At 33.8% G+C, this 23133-nt stretch overlaps 2 protein-coding genes across 4 annotated transcripts in view; both read right to left on the bottom strand.

Annotated features, from left to right (window-relative positions):
• The window catches only part of LOC124362474, a 30657-nt gene extending 29967 nt beyond the window's left edge, over positions 1-690 (bottom strand). The window contains exon 1 of one of the 2 annotated variants that reach the window (XM_046817010.1): positions 487-690. In XM_046817010.1, coding sequence (XP_046672966.1) covers positions 487-528 — 42 coding nt within the window. In that variant the 5' untranslated portion in view covers positions 529-690. Of the gene's footprint in view, positions 1-204; positions 404-486 lie in introns of those variants that run through there. The other variant, XM_046817009.1, reaches the window with a different exon arrangement.
• Positions 1-12799, bottom strand: part of LOC124362473 (guanine nucleotide exchange factor DBS-like) — a 108418-nt gene extending 95619 nt beyond the window's left edge. Inside the window, exons 1-2 of one of the 2 annotated variants that reach the window (XM_046817006.1) lie at positions 12587-12799; positions 10742-10875 (exon numbers count right to left, since the gene is read on the bottom strand). In XM_046817006.1, the coding sequence (XP_046672962.1) occupies positions 10742-10799 (58 nt within the window). In that variant the 5' untranslated portion in view covers positions 10800-10875; positions 12587-12799. Of the gene's footprint in view, positions 1-10741; positions 11016-12586 lie in introns of those variants that run through there. The other variant, XM_046817007.1, reaches the window with a different exon arrangement.
• Positions 12800-23133: the final 10334 nt, after the last annotated feature.

The following is a 23133-nucleotide window of genomic DNA, read 5'->3' as shown; positions in this document are numbered from 1 at the left end:
CAGTTATTTTCTGATAATTAGCAGGAAGGTTTTATGAATTTATCTAATACTATTTAGCAAACTAATCAGCTATTTCCTGTTAATTGTTTTCAATAAATTATTTATGAAGTCATTGTAATAAGCTTCTTATAAGATCTAGTCTGTTTCTTGGTTCAAGCCCTATAGAAAAATAATACTTTTACAGAAAATAAGTTTTAGGCCCACCTCAAAGGTCAAAGGTAAATATCTTTTAATGATGAAAATAAAAATTAACATGGATTAAAAACAAATGAGTTATGCCGTAATTCAAATTGCCTTCTAACGTTTTTAACCTCTCTCCCTAACCCAAACTTGATTATTTTGAATGAAGAGACAGGAAATTAACATCACATCAGCTAGCGATAATCAACCTTAAAGGCAAGAAACAAGGCTCATATCCGCTCGCCTCAGCAAGAATTGCAAAATTCACCTCTATTGAACCAGATTCATGATAAAAGTTCTACGTACCTTATTAACAAAGTGAACCGTATTATTTGTTGATTCTGACATATTTACATAGATAATGTTTAGAAGTTTCAAAATTAACCAAACAAAGCACGTTAAACTCTCATATATTTAGCAATAACTGTGAAAATACAGAGAGATTCACATTAAAACACAGACACAACATGGCGTTTTCACTTACTTCTGCTGCGCCGTTGGCGATTACGTCACCGATAGCTCGTTCGATCGTTATGTAGCGGCAAATTTAAATGATAAACAATCTATTATGTTCAAACTTTATATTATTCGACATTGGAAAGAAATCAATATTTTAAAGTAACACCACAAAGAAATATTTTAATATAAATAATGAAATAGTGTTTCATAATGGTAGGGAAAGGATTAAACTGAAAACCTAAATGCAATATACATGTCTGGAACTATTTTTTATACATAAAAACTGAAATGATTATTGTCTACCTTATTGTCTCAACTTTTAAGTTTAGTAATGTCCCACTTCTGAGACATTCATTGGGTAACCCTGATGTGACATTGGTTTTGCTTTACATAGTGTAGGTTCTACTGACAGGTGAAAACTATAAACATCGTTTGGTAAACATTTTTTGACTGTACCTGAAATTATAAGCCATAAATAAACTACGATCACACAAAAGGAGGTTAATTGTTGAAATTTCCTGTCCTATCTATTTACTGGTAATAATTAGTTTTAGATTTCAAACAACAGAATTATAAATTACTTTAATGAAAATGCAGTTAGTGAAAGAAATACCATTGTTATTTCAAAGTGAACACTACATTTTTATTAAGTAATTATTGAGAAAATAAAAAAATTCCATTGTATTGTTTAAATAATGAAACAAATCAAATGGTAGATATCTAAGAAGCCAGTAATCTAAGAACTTGAATAGTTCCAAAATAAACAGTGTTGGTCCATTGAAGTTAATTTATTATTTACATTATTCCTATTACATTTATCTGATCTTTTTATTGCAAAATTATATATAGAACAAAATTTAAACTGATACTATTTTAATATTAGCTCATGATTTTTTCAAGCATAATGGGGTTAGGGATTGAATAAATCAAAAATAAAATTGCAATATTTCAGTTAGCAGGCAAAACTAATGTAACATTGCAATAAACCTACTGATTTTATATAATTGTACCTATTCACACAAAAAACCCACTAAATCCACATTAAAATAATGTTTTACTTTGTTAACACAAATATATAATCTCACACCTTATTTTCTACACAAAGCTAAGTGTTATATAACAGTAGTGGCTCTTTAAAACAAATTCTCTAATCAGCCATATCAATAGCCAAGAAATTTACACTAATAAAGTCTGAAATATTATAGTTTCTTACCTTTCCTTATTCTTCATTCATCTTCATTTTTCTTTTCCCAAATTCAAACAAAATTAATACTCTTTATACTGAAATTATAGAATAAATATAATATAGGACTGTTAGTCTACCACAGTATTATTTAAGTGATACCTGAATTAACACGTTGCTTAATATAATACGGTTGTTTATCGCACCAGTGAAGTTACAATAAGTAAAGCTATTTGATATTATTGTATGTTGGAACTGTTAACAAGATAACCTGCAAACAACACAGCTTGCAGGTTATTTTAAAAATAAATACACAGGAATGGACAGGCAACGATTCCTGTCCCGTCCTGTTGTATCTAAAAACAATACAACACGGAAGGAGTATACAAGACCACGTGTCACATATGAGGCTTCACTAAGTTTCACGGCCATAGGTGTTATCTCACTGGCATCCTGTTTATATATAATTCATCTAATCATCTGAAAAGTGGTCTTGACCTTACTACTATCCAAACGTGACGTTAAGCATTTCTATAATCATGTAATAAGTACTGCTGTCCTAATGGACCCCCCACTCTTGAAAGCCAGTGGGTATCCTCAGCAATATTCTGGCCAGATAAGGAACATTCACTGAATTGGGATTGGACAGGGACATTTACTATCATGTCATAGGCGTGTCTAGGATGACCTAATGGAAGGGTTAGCACTACCGGGAAATTTGGGTATTTTCCATACCTTCCAGGCATGTTACGGTCCGGGAACACTCCTCCGGAATATGTTTAAATGCTATAATATTAGAAATTCTAAGTTTGAGAGCCTTCTGAGAGTGTATTATTCTTATTTTGTACCCCTCAAAACGGTTATAACTGAAGTCCAGTTGGTTATCACCCAACATGAAAAAACTACATTATTTTACATGGATTTACAAAGGCTCTAGAATATTGTTGTATCTTAAGAACTACAAGTTACATCCTTTATCTTTTGCTCTGAATTTATAGATTATTAAATGAGAATATGTGTCTTTTGCTTGAGAACGGGAATGTATTTTTACTATTTAAAAAATAAGTATTGTATATTTAAATGTATTTTAATTTCAAATCATAACATTCATGATTAAAGGTACTGGTATTTAAGCCAATATATATTTATTTATTTACAGGATATATTTAGCATACTGTATAAACAATAACACAATTAATCATAATTTTAAAAAATAATCGTGTTTCTTTTACAGCTGAGCAGTTGATGTCCATGTATGACATGACATGCATGGGACACCATCGTGATGAACAAAAAAATAGACATAGAAAATAAAAACTTCTAGTTACCGTACATATTTACAAAGCATGATTTTTTTGTTACTTTGGTTATCTAATTTGGGTTATCATACACAATGTTCGTTACAAAGACATGTAAGTGATCAGGTAACTTTCATAATAATAAACGAACGCAGGTTACACGAATATAAATGGACAAAAAATCTATCAGTTTTGTTTTGAGATTTTAATACTATGTTACTCGTCATAACAAAGGCTCTAATAATATATTGGATTCCTGTTTTTTTTTTTTTTGTTACAGTTTAAGACAAACTATTACAGGCATCAACCTGAGATCTGATAGAGGGGGTATAGTGTTGATAGTATTTTTTAAACATCTTTGACATAACAAATTTATATACTCTCCAATCTCAGATGTTTCGTACTGAATGCCTTTTATTTAGTAGTTTCTCAGTAGCAAGTATGCTGAACCTAAAGAAATAAAAGTAAACATTTTTATTAGGAAATCCTTGTAAAACTTTCGGAAAATATAGCTACAAGAATATTGGATTGGTGTTTTTGATGAAACAGATGTTGAAAACCAGTGCTTTCATTTTAATTTACAAATCAATAAGTTTATAACAAGCCAAAAATTGTTAAATCATAAAAATAGAAATAACGGACAAAAAATTCAAGACGCTTAGATATAACTTATTATATTAATGGCTCACCAAAATTGAAGAACTATTAAAAGTTAAAGATGTTTGAACATAACAATTTATTGCCAGAGTAAAATCTGACCATGCCAAGGTCTCAATTGTTGTCATTTGTAGCCCTTTGAGGGCAATCTAAAACACTTTAAAATTCTCCATCTAACTGTGAGGTGGGTGAATTGAAACGGAACGGGATATCACACACGATCTCCAAGAAATGTTTACAAAATTACTTTATCGACAGTGACTCTGATACACTGAAATCTAAATCCTCTTCCTCCCATACCCCATTCAATTAGTAACAATCCAAGTTTGTTAAATTTCTCATTACTAATTAATATATTGAAATCAATTTTCTTCTACGAAATCCAGTTCTTTGAATCTCTGGATGCATTGATTTCTCTTAAAAAGATTATTGAAACTGATTATTTTACTTGTCTCCTTTACTTATGAAAGAATATGGTTTGAGCTATTCCCTATCTTGACTTTCTTGCCCAAATCCTTTATAGCTCAAGGCGTCTCCACAACAAATTTGAAGATTATTAACAAACAGATTTTGAACAAATTATTAAAAAAAGCTGTTCCCATTCTAAAAAAAGATATTTTAATCTTAATAGCTTCAGATTAATATCAATTACTCCAACTTTTTTTCTAAAATATTTGAGAAAACGTAACATACAATCTAGTATGGATTACATTATACTAATTTAGTTCATTACTATACTATATGAAAAAATACTAAGAGCGTATTTTGTGTTGTACTACATGTCAGCTGTTATAGATAAAATACATGGTTAATACGAGTATAATTTCAGTTTAACACAAGTTAAAAGATACCTTGGATATTTCATCAATGGGGAGAAGGTTACAACTCCCAAGACCCCCTTTGGATACACTTATCTGCGGTGCATGCACATTACTACTATTCCGACTGTTTTAAATCGGTACATGACTCTTGTTATAGTGAAGGTGTTAAAGTTTATTAAACCTCTCAAGATGTCTCCCATATTGTGGAATAAAATGTTCTTTTTCTGTTTGTTAATATTACACTAAGTGAAGTCTACTGTCCGCAAAATATTTCAAGAATGATTTGACATGTGGGTCATTATCAACTTACAGGCACATTCCTGGTCCCAAGGCAATAAAAAAGGTGCAAGAAACTCATTTGCACTTTTTTTATTTATTTGGATACCTAATCTTGTATTATATTTGGTACCATGAATGTAATACCTAAAATTATTATTTATAACATATTTATATTAATATATGTGGAGAAAAAGTCACCTCCGTGGACGTCTTCATACCTATTTTTTCAAACCAAACAGGAGTTTTTGCCTTTACCTCAATTATTTTCCTTCATTCCATTATTTATTTGATTGAGGTAACAATTGAGTATCCAAATGCATGCTAATTATAATTTTTAATTTAATTAAAAGAGTATTTCAACATGTATATGTCGAAGGAATGTTAATTCCTACCACTCTCCATAGTCTAGTGGAAGAAGAAGACACCTTAAAAAAGGAAGCTCTAATTAGTGTCTTCATGGACACCGTGAGAGGTTTCAACAGGATAGCTTACAGTTCCATGGAGGCAAAACTGAAAAAGAAAGAAGTTGCTCTAGATGTTGTGAAGTAACTTCTTAAACAATCATCAAGTTAGAGAAAAGCTCAGAGAGGAAACAGCCACAATTAAGGTCCAGGATGGGTAACCGCAAGGAGGGTTACTGTTGCCTTGGTGTATTACTAGGGGAATGACCTCCTGTCCAACTGTGGCACAGTCCTTTGGGACAGGAGTTTAGCAAGGCAGTTGCAAAAAGTGCAATGAAGCTCCTGGGCATAAAAGTTATAATGTTAACTTCCTCAAAAGGACACATGGCAATAACAAACAAGTTTCCTGAAGCTAAAATGATTAAAAAACGTGTCAGAGTTTATGGTAAGAACATACTCCTTTAGTAAAACACGCAATGTCTTCATACAATTAGAGATAAATAGAGTGCAAAGGAGATCTACCCTACCAAGGGTGTTCTGAAGTTTCATATTGATGGTTCACAACTAAACTCAAGGTATTTGGTGTATATGGGTGGTATTCTTAGAAAAATATGCCACAGCGTTTCAATTAAAAGTAATGGCAATTGAAACATGTACCAGAAGACTCGTACAGAATGGACCTAAGGGTGTCGTAATGGCACTTGACACCTGCTCTTTTGACTCAAAAGTAGTATGGGAATGCAGGAATGCTCTAATGAAATTGGTAAAGAGGAACAAAGTTGTCCTTGGTTGGGTGCTGGTTCATAAAAGCGTTTCTGCGAATGAAACAGCTGATGCCTTGGCCAAAATAGGCTCTGAAAGCCTTTTGAAAAGAGTCAGAGCTGGGTTGTGATGTATCCTTCTATGATAGTAAAGCCCTAGTAAATGCCTGGGAAATGAGGATCAGATCTCTAAAAACTTATATGCGATCAAAACTCAGAACTCAAGCAATCAAAAACATCTCTCTACATGCTAAAGATTGGACTAGACTTCTAGATCTAAGAAAGGAGGATATACAACTAGTACTTGGGATGCTAACAGGGCATGGCCCTCTGAACAGACTGATGAATGCAGAATCTAAAGAGGGGAAAAAGCATCAGAGAAGCCTTTATGACCAGGAGAAATACTTAAATGCTTATCTTTTAAACCCCAAAGGACAATAGAGAAAGGGATCCACAAATATCATTTTATTTTACAGAAGACTAAGATTTGAGGTTAAATACAAGTTAGAAAGATGCCAAGGTCCTTTTAGGATTAAGTGGAAGGTGCAGGACTCTTCCAGATATAAAAAAATTACACAAGGACAAACATCACTGAATATGACCTGAATATTTTATGACACTTTCCATTCTGATCTACAATGCCTAATAATGTATACCGTAAAACGGGGTGAATAGGAACAGTGGGGTGAATAGAAACAAAACTTCAAGAAATGTTCAATGTTTTATCAAATAGGAACAAAACAAAATTCCCATTAGGTAAATTTGGTTTACTTTTAGGGTAATACTGATATTTACAGGGGAAAATAAGTTTGGCCTGTTGGTAACACTGCAGCTCCTTGTAGTGATGAAGAAAGCAGATGACAAAATAACCTCATATTTTGTTATTTTCTAAACTTCTCACGTAAGTACCATAATTAAGATCCGTATATCAACCATTTTGTTATTTTTTTTATTAATAATTAACTATAAGATTATTCATATGTGTTAAAACTATTAATTTAGATCATTTACCACTGTAAAAATTTTTGTTGTCATAACAACAGCATTTTTCAAATAGTGGGGTGAATGGAAACAGAGATTTGTTATGTTCCCATTCACCCCACTCCATAAAACTTTTATTTTTTCATGTTTTCTTGTTTTGTGTTTATAAATTAGGTATCGTAGATAGACCTAACTCTTCTTTTATTTTAAGGATGCCGAGGAAATATCAGAGTTTGATGAAACACAAAACTTACTTGCCAGAAGATATCAAAAACGCCCTACAATTGGTAAATGATGGAATGAGTTTAAGACTGGCGGCAGAAACTACAGGTATAAGTTTAACTGTACTGTTTCGACGTAAAAAATTTGGCAACACTATCAAGAAAAAAGGTGGTCAAACTGTACTATCAAGTGAAGAAGAGAAATTAATTGTAAATAGGCTCCAAATTTGCAGTGAGTGGGGTTACCCAATAGATTCTTTCACTTTAAGACTTTTAGTAAAAGATTTTCTTAATCGGAAGGGTAAGAATGTGAAGAAATTTAAGAACAACCTCCCAGGCAAAGACTTTGTCCATTCATTTTTACGACGCTATAAAACTGAGCTGTCTCATAGGCTTTGTCAAAACATTAAGAGATCATGAGCGGAAATATCCGAAGAAGTCATTAACAATTACTTTGACAACCTCCAAACTGAGCTGAAGGATGTACCTGCATCAAACCTTTTGAATTATGACGAGACAAACCTGGCCGATGACCCGGGTCGTAAAAAAGTTATAACCCGGAGAGGTCACAAATATCCAGAAAGAATAATAAATTCAACAAAAGCATCCACTTCAGTCATGTTTTCAGCTAGTGGTGATGGCACTATATTACCTCCCTACATAGTGTACAAGGCACAGCATTTATATGAGAGCTGGAGGGAAGGAGGGCCATGCAATTCGAGATACAATGGAACTAAAAATGGATGGTTTGATTTATTTACCTTTTCTGACTGGGTTGAAACTATAGCTATACCTTATCTCAGATGCCTTGATGGAGTAAAATACCTTATTGGTGACAACTTGTCTAGCCACTTATCACTCGACATGATAAAGAAATGTGAAGATAATAATATCAAGTTCATTTTTCTACCCAAAAACTCGACTCATCTTACTCAGCCACTGGACATGGCTTTTTTCCGTCCTCTAAAGATGTCTTGGCGGAAGATCCTTGAAGAGTGGAAAATTGGGCCTGGTAGATAAGAAGCGACAATTCCAAAAGACAAATTCCCCTCTTTATTGAAAAAGGTGTTCGAAACCTGTAAATCTGAGAATGTCTTAGCTGGCTTTAAAAAATGTGGAATCAGCCCTCTAGATCGTACAAAAGTTCTTGACAGGCTACCAAAGACATCCTTCACTAACACCTCTAACCAAGCAACCAACACTTCTGAATCACCCGTTCAAGAGATTGATGATGTCTTTAATGAACTATTGAACTATTTACCAAAGACAAAAAAAAAGGGTTAAGATTTCAGTTGCAGCTGGTAAAAGTGTTACTGCCAAAGATTTTGATGAACCTACAATCCCACAATCCCAACCAAGTACCAGTACCGGTACTGTTGCCTTTAAAAAAGGTGCTCCTAAGACAACAAAAAAGAAAATCTCAGCTCCATCCTCTGAAGACGATTCATCTGACTACTCCCTCCAAGATAGTGATGACAACTTTAGCATTTCTGAGTCAGATGAGGGTGATGACCAATTGAATATTAATACCGATAACTTAAACACTCAACTAACGTTATTTCCAAAAGATTTTGTAGTTGTGAAAGTCTTTGGAAAAACCAAAGTTAAGTGTAGGTTGTATGTGTGCAAAGTTAAAGACTACGAAGAAGGTGGTTACATTTGTCAATTTTTTAAGAAAGTTCCTTTTGCCAAGAAATTTGTTCCTACAGAGGAAGAATCTTTTGTGAGAAAGATAGATGTTGTTAAGAAGCTTGATTTGCCTGTCACAGCTTTAGGATCTTCCCGATATAATAACATTATTTTTTTTGAGGAAGATGACTTGACTGGACTCTCAATTTACTGAACGATTGATTTTTTCTATGCCATTTCTCACGTTTGTACAGTTGGAGAAATTTAGCTGTGCTCGTAGGGTCCTAATACTACCCTTTCAACAAATAAACGCTATCTGTGTGGCGGGTTGCGTTTATGTGCTAGCCGCTGAGATGAAGGCTCAACAATCTCTTTAACGACTTTAAACTCACGATTTCGATTTGCAGATTAGTATTGACAAATATGTTATTTTTAAAAACACGTTAAACAACACTTTAACAACTGAAAAACAAGGATAAGTCCTATTATTGCTATTATTTGGTATTCTCTTATTATTTAATTCCATAAAAAATCAGCACTGTCACAAAACAGACTGATTGTAGTGAGTGTGGATGAGTTATTTGGCTCAATACGATTCCTGAAAGGAGGGTTTTACCCATGAGTCACAGGAAATGTTTTCGGGACGCAGCGCATAATGCTACCCCGCCACCCCTCCCGCCTATCGCCACACATTCAAGGTCACGCGCGCAGCTAAAGTCCTCGAACTGTACAATAAAATACAATTTTATGCAGAAAATGTTAGTCTTTAAATTATGCATCAAACCATTAACTTATGTTTCCATTCTCTCACCGCATTGGTGAATCGAAAAAAAAACATATAAAACGAAGTCTGTTCCCATTCATCCCGCCTAATGGGGTGAATAGGAACACCCATATTTTATTTTTTTTGTAATGTATAAATACAAAAGCCATGTATATTTTGAAAGGAGAAGGCAAGACCGGAAAGATGAGTATGGTATGATTTATTTGTTATTAAATTTACTACCTATTTAATAGATCCAAAGTTAAAATGTGTTCCTATTCACCCCGTTTGTAACGGTACATAGTCATTAATTTTTCAAAATTTGAACAAGTGCCATATCAAAAAATTAAGAGATGTAAAAAATGTATCAGAAAAAATTTGTTTAAAATTTCTTGGGAACAACCCTATAACAATCTCTATAAAATGTGTCATTTTATGTCTATATTCTAAAACAGTGTACATATAAATTTTGCAAAAATTAGCCAAAACATTAGTTTGTTCAGACTTGCTAACAAAATCATTCATGCCATATGTAAGTATTATATCTGTACACAGATTAGTTTGATTAGTTCAGTTCAAAATTATGGCAACTATCAAATTCACCCATTTTTCTGCAATATTATTCTAAACTTCTCAAAACTTAGTTCTGCCGCTATGTTGAAACTATATGAGATATCAATATAAGAACAAACATTGTTGTACATTACCTGAGAATTTAAAACACTTCCATTTTACTTTACGATGCAAACTAATTGAGATATACCCTTTCCTACTTCAAATTTCGAACAGCTGTCATCTTGTTGAAAGATATTGATAAATGTGTAAAAAGTTGCTTAAATATCTAAAATGTGTCATGTTTAGTTATGTTGTGAAATAGTTGAGATCAAAATTCTGTACAAATTCAAATGGCTGCCATCTTGAAATTGTTATTAATTGAGATTTGCTAAGTTACGGTATTTATCGTATTCATAAGCCCGTACAGTTGTAAGAAACTAGCTTAGATGAGACATTACAAAGAGGAAAATGTAAACTTTCAATTGTAAACATAACCATTGAAACTTCAAAACTAAATTTGTAAAAGATAATTATGTTGATGTTTTGGACTTACCAGGTGTGGCTTCATCGGCCAGAGAGACTTGACTGCTGTGTTGATCTTGAGCTTCCATTACTATATAGGTCACTTCTTACCACAACACATCCCAACAGTTCTCACAGTCACTATGTTCTAGGGCTGAGTTTGAACTAAAAACACAGATTTTAAGGATTGATTTAGTGTGCCATAAGGGGACTTGGCAGGCCTATCTTACCAATGTTACTTTTAGCAAATTAAAATGTACAAAACGCTGATGACTAACTTTTGTTTTGTTTTGAAGGCAGAATTTATGTGTCACCTCCATTGATTCAAATAAATAAGACCTCTCCATATCTTCAAAATACTTTTCACCATTGTGTGTTCACTGGTCAACCAAATATAAAAGTTTTATCAGCGTAATATCTATTGTAACTTTCTAATATTTACAAATAGCTTGAAAAATCTTTTCAAAATTATGTATAAAAAGTAAGTTTTAAGAGAATTGTATGCATTACCAACAATTTTATTTTTAACTTAAGTATACCGTGCACAAAATGTATTTGACCTTTGCTGTAAACCAAATCTTATGGAAATAAAAATTATTTGATTGGTATATATAGTTTTATAATTGAAGGAGTGAGTGCATGAAGGGGCTATGTAACATTTTTGAAAATTTGGAGTTATTAGTATGGAAGAATGGGGTATGTGTCAATCTACCTTTTGGTGAGGTCCTGGTAAGCCTAATAATTATATTGAGCTAGATACCCAGATGCAGAAGGGGCCATGTACACTAATATGAACAATATCAAATTGAAGAAAGAGTCATGTAACTATTTAAAGCCATTACCAAATGGAAGAAAGGGCTATGTGACACTTTAGTGTACACTTAAAAACCTCCAACAAAAAAAACTTTGAGGCCAAATATCTCAAAACTTACTTTTTGTTACATAGCCCCTTCATGCACTCACCCCTTCAATTATCATACAGTTATCAAGTCCTCGAACAAGACCAGAAGCACTTTGAAAATAATAAATTGCTAGGAACTCAATGAATGAGTTTCTCACTGAGATTATTCTTGCTATATTTGACTGTGAATGATCAACATGTAAAAGAATTGATAAATTTATAAATAAGGTTTCGTCTTGTCTTTTGTATGTAGTATGTTACGATATGTGAAACTTTTTAAATCTTTTAACACATCAATAATGAGGACTTCTGAGAAATGTAGCTGACATTTTCCTATATTTTATTGCCAAATAGTTTTAACACAAAAAAGTTTTATTATTTGGTATTTGGTTTTTTGACAGTTTTAGTGCCTTTGTATGATCAAAAATTGAAAAATTAATGATTTAAACTTTAAAACGTAGGAGATAAAATTATCTTTATTTATTGCAGAAAGTACATGAAACGTTGTTTGTATATAGTTTTTTTTTAAATTGTGTATTCATGAAATTCTTATAAATTATTACACTTTTTTACTTTTCTAAGTTATCTTGACTCTCTAAGACGTATTTTTCAATACTTTTATTTAATAAGCACTAAATTGACATCAATAAATAAGTAATAATTAATTGTCCTGAAATAAGTGTAATGGGTTTCTAATAATTGTGTACTAAAATTGGGAAAAAATTGTAGTGTTATATAAGTTAAAGTTTGATAAGCAGAGATTTGTTTGAGAAAATATTAATTAAATTAGTAACATAAAATTGTTGATAGCTTAAAGCCACAACAATCCTGTTAATAAAGTTTTAACATTTAGTTACAAATAATTAAATCTCATCTGTAAATTTAAAAAATGTTGGTTTTCTTATATATTTGCTATTGGCCCAAGACCGAAAAAAGTTGACTAATCTGTCATACAGGTCGTGATAAATGAACTACCTGTATTTATTGCTGGTGTGAGGTTATAAAACGAAACTCAAATACACTTCCCCTAAACCGAAAATAATAACTGTTCAGTTCGAGCCACTACTACGACAACTGACAACACCGTGTTAACTCACTGACGCACTGTTGTTAGTAATAGTAGTAGGCCGGCACTATCCGCAGCCATGGTGTAACACTAACACTAGCAGACGACACGACACGACACACGCAGCCGCATGGTAACACACGCACTCCACCCACGTCAATACAAGCACGGTTCACAGTGCTGTTCGATGCGACAAGCCGCCACCGCAGCTGTTTTCTGGCCTGCCCTCGTTCCCACATCTAGACTCTATTACACGCCTTTCAGAGATGAAAGTATGATCGTTTCACAATGCGATGTCACACCAGTCGCCTGTGGACCTTCACGATCGACGTCCCTGTGAATCAATTAGGTGGCGGAAATGACGGCAATTTATGTCAGATTGAGATGTTACAATCAGTGCAAAATAAAATAGACCTCATGCTATACAAATGTTTTATTTTAATTTCTTTTTTTAAATTTGCCTCTTTGTTATTATTACACTTACAGTACACAATGGAGTAATCTTATAACATTAAATAGTAAGCGATTTATTGCCTTAACTATAATATTATTGTAATAACTAGGTACTTTTCACCATTCAATAAGTAATTATTACTTTCAACTAAGACTACTCCTGGATAAAAAAGTTTAGGTACCCGTGTTTGAAAGTTAATCATATTCTAACCATTATAATTACTATAACGAAAGACACATTAAAATTTAGAGTGTTTATTTCTGCGTTAGGACATATAAACCAAATAATCTACAGCAATAAATCCTGTAGATATTTTTATGTAGATAACAACGAAGAGGTTACCTATTTTGGCGCTTTTCAAATTTAACTCAGTCTTAACTTTTAGTCATGACGAGTGGTTAAAGAACGTTTAGTTTATAACACAGATTTCGTTGAGCAGGTTCTGTTAATTTAACAAGATCGGCGCCTGGCATTAATGGTGTAAAGGAGGCATCATAACTCCTTCCACCATTCCTCTTAGTCTGAAAGCGCAAACCGGCAGATTGTCGAGAACGGTTTTACCATGATTCTGGTAATAATATATTTAATTCAAACAAAGTATGATACATTGATCGAGTATATTTTCAGTTTAGTGCAAGATAAAATTACCTTGAATATTTGTTATCAATGGGGGGGGGAGTAACAACCCCCATTTATTACGAATTCTCCATGGGGGTTACAACCCCCCAGTACAATAACTTCCAGTTTTTACATAAATAAAAACAAAAATACCGCTTTTTGACGATTTTCAACCAAAATACAACTTTGAAATTTCATGACTCGAAAACTTTTGACCCGATTATGATTAAATGTTTATACTAAATAGATGCACATGTACTGTAGTTGTAAATGTGCTATGTACGAGTAATTTTTAGAATAGTAAGAAAAATGTTGTTATTAAATTACGATCTTAACTGTTATTCTTGAACGAGTGGTCCACAAAATTCGGCATTGGTCACATTATAAGCCCTTAGTCATTACCTTGAGCGTGTAATTTTGTAAATCACTAATTAAAATGTTTAATTTTAACACATATTAAATTTATTAAGTTTTGTTAATTCTCCGTCACCGGTAAATGTTCGTTTTAACGCACGTTCGCCAGAAGGACGTGTTTCTCGTAGTGATAACGAATTACAGTAAACTAACACAGTACAGAACTATTCAGAGATCACCGGCAACTCACTCATTACTGTGACAACTGATCACGTCGGGACTACTACTAAAGATACTTATTGTACCGGTTACTTGTCTGTACAGAGAGTATAAGTTACCATAAACCAAAAGTACCCGGTATACAGGTATGTTACTGTTTCAGATACTTTTACGTTACAGATACTTTACACACTTATCGCCGTTCTTGGTACAAAGTACTCGGACTCTTAGCAGTAACAGTAATTGTAACTTGTACCTGTACCATTTTAGAAGCACCATGTAACGTATGGGTCTAAATCAGTATGAGCACATTTTATTGATATTTATCTCAAAGTTCCAACATAAATATTGTTTTTAGTCGAAAATAGACTATTAGGCAATCGATTATTTTGAAATAAAATACCCTTGGGGAGGGGGCAGGTCCCGTTCGTCCCTCCCGCCGGTGCGCCCTTGCTCCATATTACTGTATGTTCTGCTAGTTTGGTTGGATTCCATTTGACTGATTTGCAACCATGTCAAGGGTTTAGAGTGCTTTTACAGGTCCAAAATTTCCCCCACCAACCAGATTGTTACTTACTAAGACACATACTAACCCTCTGAGTGCCACAGTGACGAATTTTCACCACCAACAGTAAATGGAAGAAATGTCATGGTGACGAATCGGCGCTATTATCTATTTTAGGATCCTTTGTTTACAAAACACTTAGGAAGACGCCAAGAATAGTTTTCATCAAAGATGAGGAAGTCTGCCATGGTATCTGCTTCCCAAAACACAAATGCAAGTAAAGTGAAGACAGTTGTAAATAGTGTATATAAATAAATGCACCTATTTAAGCGTATATAAGTGAAGATTTTGAACTGCAATTTCATTCTTAGAATCAGAATTAGGATCTCTTCACTTCATACACATCAAGTTTAGAAAGTGTGTCATATTAACTCAAAACAATATTTAAACAAAAATATACCATGTTAATTATTTACAGAGTTTCATAATTATTGTACAAAAATGTATCAATGGAGTTCAAAGATTTATCAATGAACCAGTCTTTCAGATTTTTCCTTAAAATTGTTGGTAGACTATTCTCGAGACTTGTTAGTAAAGCATTGAAAACTTTGCTCCGGCATAGGACGCATTTCTCTTGGTTCTTGAGCATCAGAAATCCTGTATGTGGTGAGTAAATTTAATAAATTTTCATTTAGACTACACAATAATGTATATAAAAAGGGTTTGTGTATTTTTATAAAAACTGTTTAGGTCTAAACAAAATTAGTTTGAGAAATTTTGGTATGTTTTGGTGTTATTACAGTTATTGATTTTGAATCACTTTGTCATTGTTACTTTTAAATAATATTCTCAAATTATTACTGCCCACGAGTAGTAGAAATGATATTTAATTTCGGGGCCTCGAATGAAAATTATCATGAGGTAAAAAGGTGGTTTAATGTTGCACATCCTGATAGACCTGTAACAAGGACATACTTAAGAAGATAAGTAAATAAGTTTTGAGTATCAGAATCCATTTCAGATGCTCCACACTCAGGTCTGCCTCCTTTAGGCGAAGACAAACCGTTTGAAATTGTAGCATAATTTATTGAAGATCCACGCAGCAGTCCACTAGATTAGTAGCACATCTTTGTGATGTTTTCCAAGGGCCTGTGGTACGCTTACTGAAAAAATAAATTTTACCTTTATAAAATTTATCTTGTACATGAGTTAAATGAAGACGATCCAGACTGTTGTCTACAATTTTGTGAGGAAGCACCAATTTCTGCTCATTCATTGTTGCAGTTTTGTTTGTCAATGGGGCTGTAAATAAACACAACTGCAGGTACTAGGACACAGAAAATTCCTAGGTTTTTGTAAATCCTGCACCTAATACCCAGAAAAAGTAAACGTGTGGACCAGGATTTTTAGGAATCACATTTTAGGACCATTTTATATTATTGGAAATCCTAATGGAGACCTTTATTTGCAGATGTTATAAGAATAAATTTTCCTTGCAATAACTACTGTTATTAGGGAAGATGAATATGAATTCGATGAAGACATCATTCACTTACAGCAGGATGGGGCCCAAGCACACTTTCATCGTGCTGTACAACATTTCCTGGAAACTCAACTACGTGGTAAGTGAATTGGTAGGCATGGCATAATGGAATTGCCTACGCGGTGTCCGGACCTTACACTCATACACTTTTTTCAATGGGGTTATATTAAGTCCATAATTTACAAAACACCAGTAGAAAACGTTAAATATTTAAGAAACAGGATTGTAAGGTCTGCAACCAAATACCACTTCAGACTTTTCAAAACGTGAGAGAGGAGCTCACCCTATGCTTGTCTCATTGCCAAATAGCAGGAGGGCTTGAGTTTGAACATTTAATTTGACTTGGTAATGTGGTGAGTTATTAGAAATATTGTTTTGGTAATTGGCTATTATTTTGGATGGGAAAGAGATAGCGATCTCTAGGTTTCACAATTCTATAAGTTTTTTATGCTCTTCTAAATGAAGGCTCACTTGCGAAAGGTTACATTTAAAATTTTTGATTTTCCCCCAAAATTCCACATTTTTGCGGTCACAATAAATTTTAATAAACAGCATGAAATAAATGACACAAACTCTCTTTATTCTAGAATATCATGATTCCTAGAAAAATGCCTTTAGAACATGGCCTGATACAAATGAAAATGTACATGTGAAGCCAAGCACGTTATAGCTAAACCACTAATTTATGTAATATACTTTTATGATATCTGGCACTTATCCAAATAAGTTTTCATATATAATGTATAAAATAGATAGAGGTGACAAAGGTCCTTGTAACTACAAACTAACCACAGCCTGGCTTACATTTCTAAAATTTGGTATTTGAAAAATAAATCTCTATGAAATTTTATAATTATTTTTTTTATTTTTTTTTTTATCTAAATGCCTTACGGCTGACTTGGCATTACACCATGAAATCAATTTTCACTTAAAAGAATGTTTTGCACTGGTTTCATCTGCGATTGCCTTCGATCACTATTTCACTATTATGCTATATGAAGGGGTCGAGGGAAAAAGGGGATAAGTCCATGTTTTTTCAAATTAGAGATATCAATGCCACTTTATTCTTAGGTAGCAAATACACAGTTTATGATGATTTCTTGTGCAATAAACGGGACCAGTCCACCAGAAAAAATAAATAAATAATTACGCTCAGGGCAAAGAAAGGGATCAGTCCACGGTCTAAGGGCAAAGAAAGAGATCAGTCCATGAAACGAACTACGAAGTTGCAATAAAGGGATCAGTCCTCGCGCTCATTTGGATTTCCCATGGTCCTCTGCGCCACAGACTGGTTGGGACTTGTCTTTTTTATGGACAATATTCTTAGTTTGTTGCTTGCTTTCTTGCAGAACAGTTGATAAGATAATTATTGTGTGAATTTCAATTAGTAATATTTCCTTATGGTGTTGTGAAGTGTTTTTTTTCAATTCAGATTTTGTTTTGTATAGTGATTGTGTTGAGTGAAGTGTTGGTAGGTTATATAATACAAATTATAAGTATAGTGACATGGAAAACATTGATGTTGATGAAGGTAATGGGGTGAGTAGGGGAAGTAGAAAAAGAAAAGCCTTTGGAAGAATTTCTGATGTAATGGAAAAAATTAACTTATCGAGTCATGAGTTAGGAGAAGACTGCCATTGTAGGTTAAAAATGTTTTGAGAGAGTGCCAGACGATGCAAAAAAATCAGTCCTAAATGCCTTTAACTTGATGGCTAGCTCTGACGAACAAGACTCCTACTTATTCGGGCTAATCTCTGTTGTACCTGTTGCTCGTCGACGGAAATAGGAAACCTGAAGAAGAGGCAAGAAAAAATGAAGCTACTTACAAGTACAGAGTAAGGGGGCGAATTGAAGGTGAAACAAAAGAGTATGATGTATGTAAAAAGGCGTTTGTGTCATTCATGGAATAGGTAAAAAGAGAGTTGAGCGTATTGCTGCTGCATTATAAAGACACTGGATTCAGCCCAAAAAAATAGAAGAGGAAAACATGAGAACCGCCCACATAAAATTAGTGATGAAGTTTTAGACAAGATTCGCACTCATATTACATCATTCTCATCTAGAAACTCTCACTATGGGCTGAGGGACACCAAAAAGTTTACCTCGACCAAAACCTCAATGTTACACAAAATGCACAGATTTTTTCCAAGAGAAAAACTCCCAAAGTTAAAGTATCTTTTGACAAGTATAATGAGATTTTTTTGCAAAGAGTTCAACATTGGATTTGGATATCCACGTATAGACACTTGCTCGGCTTGCGATGAGCTAAACTCAAAAGTTAGGTCCATTGAATTGGAAATAAATAATTGTAGTGATTTAAATCAAAGAGATGAGCTACAAAAAGAAGTAGGGAAAATACAAACTGAACTAACTTTGCACAAAAGAAAAGCAGATGCTTTTTATAATAGGAAAAGAGCTGTGACAAAGATGTGTAGAAAAAATCCACAAGAAGAAGGCAATTTGTATTGATTTTGGACGCAACCTGCCCATCCCCAAATGTCTCGACGAATGACGTTTATTATAAAGCGACAATTGTCTTTGTATGTTTTCAACATAACAATCTTGTCAACAGGTGAATCAATATTTTACTTGTTTACTGAAGCAGCAGGGAAAAAAGGGAAGCGATGATGTTTGCTCTCTTGTACACGACTTTCTTTACAATCACTTATCAATGAATGTAAAAAAGCTTCACATATTCTCCGATGCCTGTGGAGGCCAAAATAAGAATTTTACAATGTTCATATTTCTTCACTACCTTGTACATTTTGAGAAGCGGTTTAACAAGTGTCACAGTAACATACCCTATTCGTGGTCACAGTTACCTCGACTGCGACAGGCACATGGCTCTTCTAAACCCTAAAAAGCGTGGTTTGGAAACACAAAAAGATTGGCAAGAACATTTTGAGGCAGCTAGAAGGAAACCAACTCCCGTTCGTTGTAAAACTCCATTGATCAAATCGATGACCAAAATCCAGCTACAAAGTGTATTTTTATGAGTTGGACCAAACATCTCGAATCATTTTATGCAAAGAGAGAATTCAAAATTAGCCAATAAGGGAGATTATGTTTGATGATAAGAGCTTTGAAAACATGTTTTATCGGCACACATATCATGGAGCTTGGGAATCTACAGGAAATAATAAAGAGGAATCAATCAAAGAATCTTGCAGCTGAATTCACACTGCCTGAGGCTAGCTACAATGGTGAGTTTACTATTTTAATACAATATTTTGTATTTCTTTGTATCCTAGATAAATGATGTAACTAAACTAAATTCTGTAAACAGCCTTTGAAGTTTTAAAATTTTAAAAATTAAATTGTCAATAATATAAACATTAAAAAAAACTACTTCCATAATTTTACAGCACTTAGGAGGTATGTGCTATGTTTCAGGGCCACTTCCCATAAGTGCGGCTAAGTATGCTGACCTGCAGCACTTATCAAAGTTTTGTGGTCCAGAGGCACAGGACATATTCAGGAAGTTGAAATATAAGTAAAAGTGAAAAAAACTTCTTTAGGATGTTTTCTTTTTTAAATGTATCTATTTTATAATAAATGTAACAATAAAATTAAGTTCTGCTTTGAAAGTGCATGGTCTAGTCCATTTATGAACAACTGGGGAATGAAAGAGATAAGTCCGTTGTACATATCCCCTTATTTCCCCCAGTATATGTAAAATTATTTCATAAATACTTAAACAAAAAGTATTTAACAAAGATTTTATGCACTTTTTTTGCGCAAGTATAATGTTTAATATAACTTATAACATAAAAAACCGGCTTTAACTCTTTATTTTACGTGAAAACAGTTGTCTACTTAGGTTTAGATATCGTAAACTGCTGTTCCTGAAAAATTTTCAAAAGTGGACTTATCTCTTTCTTCCCCGACCCCTTCATATGTTTCTTTTTATGGTTGTCAGAAATCGATTTATTTCCTTATATAATCTTTCATCAAAACTAGATAAACTTTTTTTGAGTTTTTCTGAGGTATCATCATCAGGTATTCTTCTAATTTGTTGGAAACATGAGTTTCTTGCATATTCAAATTGTGGACATTTCATTAGAAGATGATCCGCTGTCTCATTTACTCCTGCAGTGCAATTTAAGCACAGAGGAGTGAAATAAAGTTTCATTAGATGAAGAGTTTTGTTAACTGTGACATGTCCTATTCTTAGTCTGATTATATTTACTATTTCCCTTCTGCTAAGTCTCATATCTTGGTACCATGGTAGTAAAGGAGTGATAGGTTGTACACTCCTATACCACCTGGCCTTTTTTATAATTAAAAAATAACCAGTTCTAAACACCTGGTAAATCATCTACTACAGCTTTTATTTACTGTATTGAACAAGTTGTTGATGCACTAGATAGGGGTGAGCACAGAGGCCCTCTTGGATTTTTTAACAAAGGCTGAGTGTTATATAAGCGATTTTTTTCCTCTGTAAGGAACCAGTGAATTATGCAATCTGTACACTAGAAATATAAGACAAAGAGGACCGGATTTGGGTTAGAGTTGACGGAATGGAGCTGGCTGTCGAGCTTACGGTAATAAAGAATTCACTCTCACACAGGATTGATTTGGTCCACAAAACAACTGGTAGTCTTGGACATCACAGTCAACACTGTTTATAGCACTTCAATTGTCGCTACAAATTTTATTTCCAGCACTGTTCCTCGGTTTGTTTACAGCTTCATGAAGGGGGAGGGGGGAAACGGATAAATGGGACTTGGACAAAACCAGTAAATACAATAAAAAGGGGTTTTGCTGCATAATAAGTTGTAAGCAAACATGGATTGTGCCGGGGAGAGGGAAACAAACACCACACACCTCAATAAAGAGATTGAACTCACTGTCCATTACAAAGCCAGCACAAGAGAAGACTAACGGGCAATGTGGTCAGCAGCAGGACACGTGATGCTACCGACTTCAATATAGTCGAGAGGGGTCCTTAACATTACATTCAAAATATACAGTGAAATTCAACCAATCAGAAACAAGAGAAGAGATCAGATGATCTTTGCAATCACCTGTCTGTGAATACCTAAGTAGTGACAAACATTGGAGTTATATAAAAAAGAACACATTAGAGTGGCAATTATATAATGATCAGAGTTATAAGTATTATACAAAGGTCATTGACAGTGTATCCCATACTAAATTGCTGGATAAACTGAGTCAATTGTAAAATTAAGGAACTGAAATGGCTGAGGTCATATATTTAGACTCTCCAGCAGTTTGTTGTTGAAACATATTCAAAAGAATACCATTCTGAGATCAAGAATTAATATGCACCCTGGTGAGTTAAAACCAGAGTATAATCCAGGAACATCTATGAACTAACATCTCTATGTATTTCACATCAATTAGATCATTATAAATATTAAACAGGACAGCACGTGTTGTGCCTTTTTTTGTAATAAATATAGATTTTCTGTTTGGTGTTATATTTGTAATCTTTTATAAAAGACACTATTCTGCTGAAGGTCATCTATTTTTGTCAATAAGGAAAAGAATCTAAAAACCATAAATTTGGTCCTAAAGGGCCTTTGCAGCTCCCTTACCTTTGATTTAGCCATCAAATCTGAGGTTTCTGCATAATCCAGTTAGATTTGTGGTCATCTGTTCTCTTATGTTCTTTGAGCTGAATATTTAAGCTCATAGGAATTTATTAGGTTAAAGATCCTCCCCATGACACCAGTTGCTTATAAAGGGCTTCTTGAGAGAGGTGCTCCAAAGCACATTTATTTCTACCACTCACCATCTAGGTCATCAGCATAACATTGTAGTTGTATACCACTTACTTCTGCTTCAGTCAAAAGACCATTCACCATCAAGTACCATAAAAAGGAGGACAGTGCTCCTGGAGGACATCCTTTCCGGGTTTCCTCTTCAAGCTTTGCTCTAACTTGACGATTTTATAACAGGGCTACAATACACTTGATGACTGGATGGCATTCTTTATAATGCTACCTCCATGGAATCATATGCTATTCTGCCAAAAACACCTTCAATGTCCATAAAGACATTAACTAGAGCTTCATTTTCCTTGAAGGTGTTCTTCACTTCCTCCACCACTGGAGAGTGGTGGTATGGCAGTAGTTGACTTGCCACTCCATAATAGACTACATGGGGATTCCAGCCAGGTTACATCCCTTATGTATATATTTATAAATGTTTCCATGGTTTTCACCATGAAGGTGATAAAGCTGATCAACCTATGTGACAGGCTGAGATGAGACACTACAGTTTTTCAACACAAAAACCACCAATACTAATTAATTACTGGAGGACACTACAGTTCTTTCTAATATAGCCAAAAACATGGCTACTTCTGAAGAGGTTTATTAGATTATTTGAAAGCGTATCTAACCCTTTGTCTAGTAAATATGGAAAGATTCCGTCCACCCCTGGTGAGTTAAATTTAAAAAGCTTCATAGAAGTGACGGCCCATTTATGAATTAAATGGTTAAATATACTATCACTTCAAACTAATGGTTTTAAGAGATAATCCAATATTTAACAATTCATTAACAATGGAGCACTAAAATCTAAGTTCCTGAAGTGAAACATTTTTGGATTTAAAGCGAGTTACTGTTTGCAAAACACTATAGCCCCATTTTGTAAGCAAAATCTGACATGAGCTGCAGGCATCTAAACTTTGTGCCTCCTGAAATAAGTCAGTAACCTTTGAGGGTTCACTTGAGGATATTTTTTGTACAAGGAAATCTTTGAGAGGAATGCAGATAAATTACTACAAAATTTA

The sequence above is a fragment of the Homalodisca vitripennis genome, chromosome 5 (assembly GCF_021130785.1).
Source record: "Homalodisca vitripennis isolate AUS2020 chromosome 5, UT_GWSS_2.1, whole genome shotgun sequence".
NCBI classification, from domain to species: Eukaryota; Metazoa; Arthropoda; class Insecta; order Hemiptera; family Cicadellidae; genus Homalodisca; species Homalodisca vitripennis.
The sequence above is the reverse complement of the archived record's forward strand: the minus strand, read 5'-3'. Positions and strand labels throughout refer to the sequence as shown.